The sequence below is a fragment of the Herpailurus yagouaroundi genome, unplaced genomic scaffold, assembly GCF_014898765.1.
Source record: "Herpailurus yagouaroundi ecotype Mexico unplaced genomic scaffold, PumYag 28, whole genome shotgun sequence".
In the NCBI taxonomy this organism is placed as follows: domain Eukaryota; kingdom Metazoa; phylum Chordata; class Mammalia; order Carnivora; family Felidae; genus Herpailurus; species Herpailurus yagouaroundi.
The window spans coordinates 38,499,032-38,508,954 of record NW_024412376.1 but is presented as its reverse complement, the minus strand read 5'-3'; the positions used below and the strand labels follow the sequence as shown (position 1 = coordinate 38,508,954).

The following is a 9,923-nucleotide window of genomic DNA, read 5'->3' as shown; positions in this document are numbered from 1 at the left end:
GGGCTGATGGCTCGGAGCCTGGAGCCTGTTTCTGATTCTGTGTCTCCCTCTCTCTCTGCCCCCTCCCCCGTTCATGCTCTGTCTCTCTCTGTCCCAAAAATAAATTAAAAAAAGTTGAAAAAAAAATAAAAAAAAGTAGATTAAAAAAAAATCTTTAACTATTTTAAAGGATAAGAATAATGTATTAAGTGACTTCTCTAGTTTCAATCCACTAAAGAAAAAGGATTTGAAGATTCTAGTTTGAGTAGGCTTGGATGTACAATATCAGGATTCATCTAAAATTACTGAAAGGAAAAAGTATATTTCTATTCCTCCCCTATGAAATTCACCGAGTGTAATATGTTCAATCAATACAGAGAACAAGGAAATACCTATGAAAACCCATACTGAGCAACATTCCGGCATTTTGTCAGTTGACTGGGTAATAAGTGGCAAGCAAAAAAGGTGTCATGAAGGAGTGAAATGATACAAACTGTGAATTTTGTTTCAATGAAGATTTTTGTCTACAAATTAAGGAGGAAAAATACTGGATCTTGGGGATCTGAGATAGCATTGCTCTATGTGAAAGCTTTCCATCTAACCAACCAATCTACCAATCATCCAACCAACCAACCAACCAACCAACCAACCAACTTTTATTGAGTCTACATACAGGGTGCAAAGGGCTGGAGATACAAAGGTACCATCTCCATTCTCAAAAAACTCAGTCGAGTATGAGAAAAGGACTTTGAAAAGTTCAGCTCAGTTTATTATAGTGTCAAATAGATTTACAACTATTGCACTTATCATTCTGCTAACACAAGGCCAAAATTTAAGAGGAATATTTTTCTCCAATAAAGCTAGGCTTTCATGATCTTTGATATATGATGTTAAAATTACACAGGCAAAATAACATACCCCCATCCTATTCCAGACACATCCCCACTTCCTTATTGTTGTGCACCTTGCTGCAAATAAGAATTTAGTCAAGATAACGCGAAGTCATTCATTTCTTGTAAAATTACTCTTGAGATTTGACAAGTTTTCTTTATACTGTCCTCTTTAACCAAAATGTAAGAAAAACAGCTCCCATATTCCCAAATCAATTGTAATCATGTAAATGGAAGATGAATTTCCATCAAAGACAGTAAACATCTCTTCCCTTACAAAAACCCCACATGGTGTTCCATAATGGTTTGACAACTGGCTGCCTAACTTTTGGACAATGGGAAATCATAACAAAAGCAAACAAGTGGTCTAGTATATGAATTCTTCTCAAAAATAGAAGAAAGTCATGAACATTGTTGGGCAAGTGTTTTACATTTCCAATGAAATTCTATTCCATTGATCTGTTTGAAGATTGTCTTCGACCTATTTGGCTTAAGCCCAGAAACTGTAATTGATTCAGTCACATAAAGAACCACTTTTATCTTAAGCCTGGAATGCATAACAAATGGATACCAGGAAAGTGGTTTTTCATTTGCTCTAATAATTTGTTCAGGGATGAGCTGGGGGAAAAAGCCCAAATAACTATCAGCCTTCGGTCTTCTTAAATTATTTTTCATTCTGATTATAATGGGAAGAAATGAGCTGTGGGGGTTTGGTGTTTTCTGTTTTAACCGTTGCTCTGTATTCTGAGATATATGCAATTCATAATGTACCACTATAACAAGACAGTTTTTATATATTACTGGGGTAACGCAAAGAAAATGAATTTTTCTTTGGGTACCAGTAATTGTCAAAAGAATGATTGCAGATTCAGAAAATGTGCTTTATAATAACCCTGTTAACATAAAATATACATGGAAGAGAGAAGGTATGGCAGGTAGGTGGAATGATTGGTTAGTTGTATTAGCAAGGCATTTCAAGATGATTTTGGTTCTTTTGACTAAGATACATCAAATTTTAATCACCCTTAAATCCTTAGACAAAGGGGAAATACTTAGTAACACAAGGAGCATTCGATGAGCACGAGCTGATTCACCACGTGCTTATAAAGGCCCCAACTAGTTAATAAACTGCCTCACCTGAAGCAGAGATTTGCCCTGGTAATAAGGGATAATGCGCTTAAGTGGTTAGAATTAATTTGAATATCAACAATGAAATTTAGATTACCAACCATGTCCTGATAGTTACAGCACGGAGAATATCAAATGTCCTCTTTTTAAACTAAAGTAAAAAATGGAACAAGCATGGTTAATTTCCTTGTGCTGATGAAAAGATGTCTAAGTGCAACTTTTGCTTCTAAGCCTCCCCATGCTGCCATGTCACCTGACTCTCTCCCCAGAAGAAGTGTCTGTCTGCCTTGCTAATCCTGCTTGATGTCTTCCTTGATAGAACATCAAGGCTTGCTTATGGGTTTCCATGTACAGGTTTCTACTGTGAATGAAAGCTGACTAAAAAATCATATTCTGCTTTCAGAAAATTCTAGTGTACCATGTACAGCATAGGTATTTCATTCAGTTTAAAAAAATAGTGCAAAAACATATCTGATAGTCAAAGTGATAGTTCAAGTGAGTTCTTGTGCTGAAAAACACAGTCAAGCTTCACCTTTAGCTGACTTGTCAAAACTGAACATAGTTTTTGGGAAATATTCCAGATTTTCCCATTAGTTCTCCACTCATCCAGTCATCATCTACAGATTCCAGCTCTGTTATGATGTCTCCAGCCTGTAAGAAGACAAAAATTGGAAATAATGATTAGTTTCTGTCGAGAATAAGCATGGTAAGCAGTCTACCTGGACAGGCATGGTTAATCTTCTCTTTATGTAACTCACTGATCCTGATTTGCCCAGAGGATTAAATGATACACCACAAAGATGATCTATACCTTATGACACCATTTACTTGTATGCCACTTCTCCTCAGAGCCTGTTCCTTTGCCTTTCTCACCCTTGCTGTACTTTTATTTTCCTGTTTGCATTTTGTGCCCTCCCCCAATTACTCCTAATCTAAAATACTTCTTTAATAATAGTATTAGCTGTCCTATTATATATATAGTTTTTCACGTAATAATTCCTTATTGAGTACCCACCATATGTCAGACACTGTTCTGAGCATTATGGCTACAACAATGAATTAAGACTTCAGTTTAGAGTAGGGAGACAAATAAATAAGCTGGCAGAGGAGGACAGACAGTGTGGGACTGCCTTCTCATTAGGGCAGTCAGGGAATGCCCCATTGAAGGTGACATTTAAACAAAGACTTGGAGGTAAGAGAATAAGTCCTGTGCTTATGATAGGTCGTGTCCTACCTTATGTACTTCATAGGAATTAACTCATTTAAACAACACTGCATCCTAGAGGTGGTTACTATTATTGTGCCATTTTAAGAGAGAGATCCTTACAGACTTCTGTATTTTAAAGAGAAGGAACTTGAAGCCCAAAGAGATCACATAGATTCCTTGGTGTCACATATCTAGTTAGTGGTAGAGACAGGATTCCAATCTAGTGTGATTTCGAGGGCCTGTATTGCTAACCATTGGGCAACATGGCCACCACATCTTACAGTGGACTTTTTACTTAGAAAGGCTTTTATTATAATTGCCTTTCCCAACATTCTGAGCATTTTGTACTCCACATTTATTCTTCCACCTAATGGTATCCTCCTCTACCATTTGGTTTATTCCATGCTTCTGTGGCCTCACGATCAAGTTTACATTCTTTCCTGTCTTTAAAGGGCTTCTCCCTGACTCAGAACACTGATTTACCCTCATCAGGTTAGTCAAAGAAGCTGTATATCTCCTTCATGTGAATGTTATAATTCCTCAACAGATGAGGACATAATTTTTATAATTATCTCCTGAAACTATTTTGTTCCTTATGGATTCTAACCATTTCTTAGAATCTGGGTTTAAGATTCTATAATGGTTCAAGATGACCCTGGCTACTTTTAACTTTATCAGGCTAAATGGATTTTATTTGTAGCACTAGTACATTGCCCTCTGGAAAAATGGTTTGATTTAAGGCCTTTCTTTATGAAAAATGGAAAGGAAAAATGCTGACTATCAAATGTCATTAATTTACTTTACTCTGCCAAAATCCGTAAAAATTCTGGCTGTTCAAAATTTATATTATAAATAAGTTCCTTCTGGTTCCTAAATTATGACATAATAGTTGAATGAAACTTTTTTTTTTTTGGCTCTGGTCCTTATGTACATACCATGTCAGTTTTCTAATGGCTAGCACAATTTCTTTTTCAAAAAAAAGTTCTACTAATATTCTGTAAATATTTAATAAAACATTAATGATTAACAATACTGACAGCTGTGAATTCCTTAACTAAAAAACTCTAGGGGCACCTGCGTGGCTCAGTCGGTTAAGCGTCAGACTTTGGCTCAGGTCATGATCTTGCGGTCTGTGAGTTTGAGCCCCACGTCGGGCTCTGTGCTGACTGCTCAAAGCCTGGAGCCTGTTTCAGATTCTGTGTCTCCCTCTCTCTCTCTGACTATCCCCCATTCATGCTCTGTCTCTCTGTCTCAAAAATAAATAAACGTTAAAAAAAAAAATTAAAAAAAAAAAAACAAAAAAAAGAATGCAGAATATCTCATAAAAAAAAACAACACTCTAGAATTACCTTGCTTTCAGACAGTCATTTGTAAAATGAAGACAACCTATTTTCTAGAGGATACTATGAGGTCTGTTATTACACTGACATTAAGGCCAAAATAACATCTAAATACTTTGAATCCAGATTGTTCACTTGCAGTAAAGATCACAAGAATGAAGTATGAGCCACTGATGCCCATGACTGAAAGGGACTATGGCAATGGTTTCCAAACATTTGGATTTTAAGGACCAAGAAATTAAGAGGAAAAAAAAAAAAAAAAAAGGGAACTGATGCAGGGTCACCAAATTATAATTCTGCATTAAGAAATATCATCATTTACTAACAACATTTTATAAAAGAAATGACATTTTAAAATGAAAAAGATAGAAGAAATTCTCAGAATGGAAAACTCCGTAACAAAATAGAAGAGTCAGCAACTTTATACAGACTTTATCTCTGCATTGTCCCTTACTCTGTGACTCCCCAAGATCCCCGTTTTGTTTTAGACGGGTGTGGGGGTACCCACAACATCAAGTCTCATCTTGCCCAGTCACTCCTTTCTATTGTAGCCCCGCCTCTGGCTGCTTATCTCTGATGATGGAGAATTTCCCAGCGTCTGACATGGGCTGTTCTGACAGCAACTACTACAACACCCATCCTCCTTCCTCTTAGAACAGTTCCAGGGGCGCCTGGGTGGCTCAGTCGGTTGACCCTCCGACTTCGGATCAGGTCATGATCTCACGGTCTGTGAGTTGGAGCCCCGCGGCGGGCTTTGTGCTGACAGCTCAGAGCCTGGAGCCTGCTTCAGATTCTGTGTCTCCCTCTCTTTGACCCTCCCCCATTCATGCTCTGTCTCTATCTCAAAAATTAATAAACATTAAAAAAAAAAAAAAAAAAAAAGAACAGTTCCAAAGTACTGTCGTGAGTGCTGTCCTCTGACCATGGTCCAGCTGTAGGCTGGGGAAAGAGGATCATGGAAATACTGTTTTTACTCAAAAAACAAACAAAAAAGAAGAGGTATTTCGTCAGTAAAGTAAGACTAAATTTTAGGCCTCTAAAAAAAAACCTTTGCAAAGGAACTTAACCTTTTGGGATCATTTCCTCAAATTCTAATCAGTGTTTTTGTGGACAATACTCCAGTGTCTTAGGAACACTACTGCAGCCGCCATTGGTGGTAGGTACCATCTGATCTCAAAGAGGAGAGTAGCAGGCTGCCAAGGCCATGTAGAGAATCATCCTTTTCTAGGGATGAATGAAAACTCCAATATTGTTGAGGTCAGATGTTACAAGGCCTAGGAATAAGGAAGTCGTTGGGGATTGTAGGGCTATCAAGTCAGGAAGGTTTTAAGGACCTAAACACCTTGCTGATAATTTAAATGTGCCCTATTCACCTTCTCTAATTCCGTCCATTAGAATTAGGGTCTGAGATCTGTTCATTCTTAGCTAATGATCAATACTTCACCCAAATGTTCCACCCTTCAGTAGAAGACACTTCAAAATTTATTAATGCGGTTACAAAAAGACATACATTCTGACCTTAAAGGAAAGTTCATCTTCATTCTCCCCATGGAAATCATATAAGGCTTTGGCCTTCTTCCCCTTAAGTGCTAAAGCAGACATACTTTTTGCCTCAGCTGTGAAGATACCAAAAATTCAAATATGTATAGAAAGACATTAGACTAAAACACAAATCAAACATTTTAAGAACCGCTCCCCCCACCCCCCCCACCCCCACGCTTTTCATTCCCAGGACAGAATAATTTCAATTAATTTTGAATTTATTTAACTTGCAAAAAGGTGATGTTTTCCTAGCAGGAAAAAAACTATACAAAATACATTTAGTAGACAAAATTAGCCACTATTAAGTGAAGGCATTTTTGTCTTCCCCTCCCCCCATAACGCCAACAAAGTATATGAAGAGAGTTTCCATAAATTTATGAATCAACTCTTTCAAATGTAGGCAAACAAGTTAAACTGAGCATAGCCAGAGGGAAAAGAAATATATATCATTTCAAAGGTTTCAGGCTTTCTCCCCTTAGAGAGTAACTGTTATTTCTGTAGTTGTCACACCTTGGCAGGGCCGCACAAAGACTGCCGGGAAGATCCCCTCCCTGTCATGCAGTCTGCCCTTGTACCAGTCAGAGTCCACATGCTCAAGGATCAGGATCCGGTCTCCCCTCCTGAAAGCTAAGTCTTCACTGGTCTCTGCTGTAAAACTGTGAAGCGCTTCACACCATTCTCCAGAAAGACTATTATTATCCTGTTACAAATCAGAAGTTTGGTAAGGAACGTGAGATTTTATTTGACATTGATTTCTACAAAGCTTAAAAAGCAATGGGGGAAAAAGCTAAGGGGTCATAAGATTTCAAAGCCTGAACGCTTCTTTCAATCACCTAACATTTTATGTTGCTACCAGCTTTCAGAAATAAAAGTTTCCAATAACTTTTTTTCTTAAAAATATAATTCTAAATGACAGATACTATGGGATTTCTAGCTTTTCTGCTTTTAAAGTACATATAGTACTTAAGCAAAAACTTTTCTGTAAGTATGATCTATGACATTAGTTACATTAAAAACATTAGGTAAAAGCATACAGTATTTATGACACTATGAGAAAATTCTGGTAAAGCACATAATTTTCAGTGAAGCTCTTCTTTACCTAAATTATGAACAGGCTGTTAATCCCTGGTCTTTACCTTATTCAGAGGCTATCAGATTCCATACCATGGGACTTCATTAATTCACATTTTTAATTTTATGAGGTGTAGTTAGCTGTAAGGCTGCCAGGGTAATGACCCCAACATGGTGGGTTAGTATGATGGAATGCTCCAACAAGAATGCTTTTACCCCAAACACACCGGAGGAGGGTTTTGCTCTGCAAAAAGGTGACTCTGCCAAGTCAAGATGGGAAGCCCATGCTTGAGGAGCTTAAGCAGGGAAGAGAGGATAATGCTAAGGCAAAGGGTTGGAGCTAGACAGGCCTAGGTTTCAGACCCACCCCCAGCTTCACCTTAGTGTTGCGGCAAGGATCAAATGAGGTCATGCATGTAAGCACACTTGGCACAGTGCCTAACACATCTTAAGTTTGCAACAACTGATGGCTTATAATACAAAAACAAAAAAAGCAAACGAAAGCCCCTCTTGTTCTTGCACTTGAGTAATCAATACTAACGAATGGTACTTTTGTTCCCAAGACATGTAGGCAGCAACATGAATATTTCCTTCTGGAGAACTGTAGTCACCTTCTTCCCTGTTTGATTTAATCAGTGCGTGGTGATGAAAGAATTAAGAGACACACAGCCCAATTACCAGTGACATATTGACAATGACCCCATCAGGCTCATTCTTCTACAAATGCTGCAAATAAACAATGGAAGTCATCCACATTCCTAATTCAGTTTAGACACTTCTGAAGTCATGCTACATAAAGTTTTTAAGCCATTTTTTCTCTCATTATACAAATATTACAAATGCTCCCCAAACACCTGGAAAGTTTGAAAATGTATGAAGAAGTGAAGAGGTGGGGGCGAAAACCCACCCACCTAGATAATCTTACCACCTAAAGGCAACTAGGCAATTGCATGTTAACAAATGTATTTCCTTCTAGTCTTTTTATGCTATATATTCAATTTCCCTATAACATATTTTCCTCCCATGACATTTATTTTATAAATCTAGTATTCATGGCCTCAGAACATTCTCCTAATAATGGTCATAGTTAGGTTGCTTCTAGTTTTTTCCTATTATAAAAACAGCACTATGACCATCTTTGTGACTAAAATCTTGTCCCATTTTTTTTTATCCTTTTCTTGGGGTGAGAAACAATAATAATGTAATAATCTGTACTTTCTCTTTTTTAAAATTTATTTATTTTGACAGAGACAGCGTGAGCAGGGAAGGGGCAGAGAGAGGTGAAGAAAGAATCCCAGTCAGGCTCAGCACCACTAGTGCAGAGTCCTACTAGGGGCTCGATCTCACCACCCATGAGATCATGACCCGAGCTGAAGTCAAGAGTTGGATGCTTAACTTGAGCCACCCAGGTGCCCCTGTACTTCCTCTATTTTAGCATTCATATAATTACTTGTTTAGTGTTGAACTGTATTGAATCTTTGTTAAATGGATAGGTTAATGGTATCTTATTGCTGCTTTACAAGGTATTTCTTTGATTACTAATAAGGTGAATTTTTTTTCTTTTTTTTTTAATGTTTATTCATTTTTGAGAGAAAGAGTGAGAGAAAACATGAGTGGGAGAGGGGCAGAGAGGGGGGGGGAAAGAGGATCTGAAGAGGACAGCAGCAAGCCTGATGTGGGCTTGAACTCACAAACTGTGATATTGTGACTTGAGCTGAAGTCAGACATTCAACCAACTGAGCCACACAGGCGCCCTGGTTAAAAACTTTTTTAATATCAGGGCACCTGGGTGGTTCAGCTCCTTAAGCATTCGACTTCAGCTCACATCATGACCTTACAGTTCGTGAGTTTGAGCCCTGTGTCAGACAGACAGTGCTGATAGCCCAGAGCCTGGAGCCTGCTTTGGATTTTGTGTCTCCCTTGCTCTCTGCCCCTCCCCTGCTTGTGCGCGCGCTCTCTCTCTCTCTCTCTCTCTCTCTCTCTCTCTCTCTCAAAAATAAATAAACATTAAAAAAAATTTAAGGGATGCCTGGGTGGCTCAGTCAGTTGAGCGTCCAAATTCAGCTCAGGTCATGATTTTGCGGTTCATGAGTTCGAGTCTCACCTCAGGCTCTGTGCTGACAGCTCAGAGCCCGGAGCCTGCTTTGGATTCTGTGTCTCCCTTTCTCTCTGCCCCTCCCCTGCTCATGCTCTGTCTCTCTCTCTCTCTTTCTCTCTCAAAAATAAACACTAAAAAATATATATATTAAAAATAAATTTAAAAAGGGGCACCTGGGTGGCTCAGTTGGTTAAGTGTCTGACTTTAGCTTGGGTCACAATCTCACAATTTGTGGGTTTGAGCCCCATGTCGCGCTCTGTGCTGACAGCTCAGAACCTGGAGTCTGCTTCAGATTCTGTGTCTCCCTCTCTCTCTGCCCCTCCCCCACTCTCACTCTGTCTCTCTCTCAAAAATAAACATTAAAACTAAAGGACAACCAACGGAATGGGAAAAGATATTTGCAAATGACATATCGGACAAAGGGCTAGTATCCAAAATCTATAAAGAGCTCACCAAACTCCACACCCGAAAAACAAATAACCCGGTGAAGAAATGGGCAGAAAACATGAATAGACACTTCTCTAAAGAAGACATCCGGATGGCCAACAGGCACATGAAAAGATGCTCAATGTCGCTCCTCATCAGGGAAATACAAATCAAAACTACACTCAGATATCACCTCATGCCAGTCAGAGTGGCCAAAATGAACAAATCAGGAGACTATAGAT

At 38.6% G+C, this 9,923-nt stretch overlaps 1 protein-coding gene across 1 annotated transcript in view; it reads right to left on the bottom strand.

Moving 5' to 3' along the window:
• Positions 1-723: 723 nt before the first annotated feature.
• SH3D19 (SH3 domain containing 19) overlaps positions 724-9,923 on the bottom strand; it is a 188,667-nt gene continuing 179,467 nt past the window's right edge. Inside the window, 3 exon segments of the mRNA XM_040472491.1 lie at positions 724-2,648; positions 6,063-6,160; positions 6,597-6,782. Of these exon segments, the coding sequence (XP_040328425.1) occupies positions 2,532-2,648; positions 6,063-6,160; positions 6,597-6,782 (401 nt within the window). The 3' untranslated portion in view covers positions 724-2,531.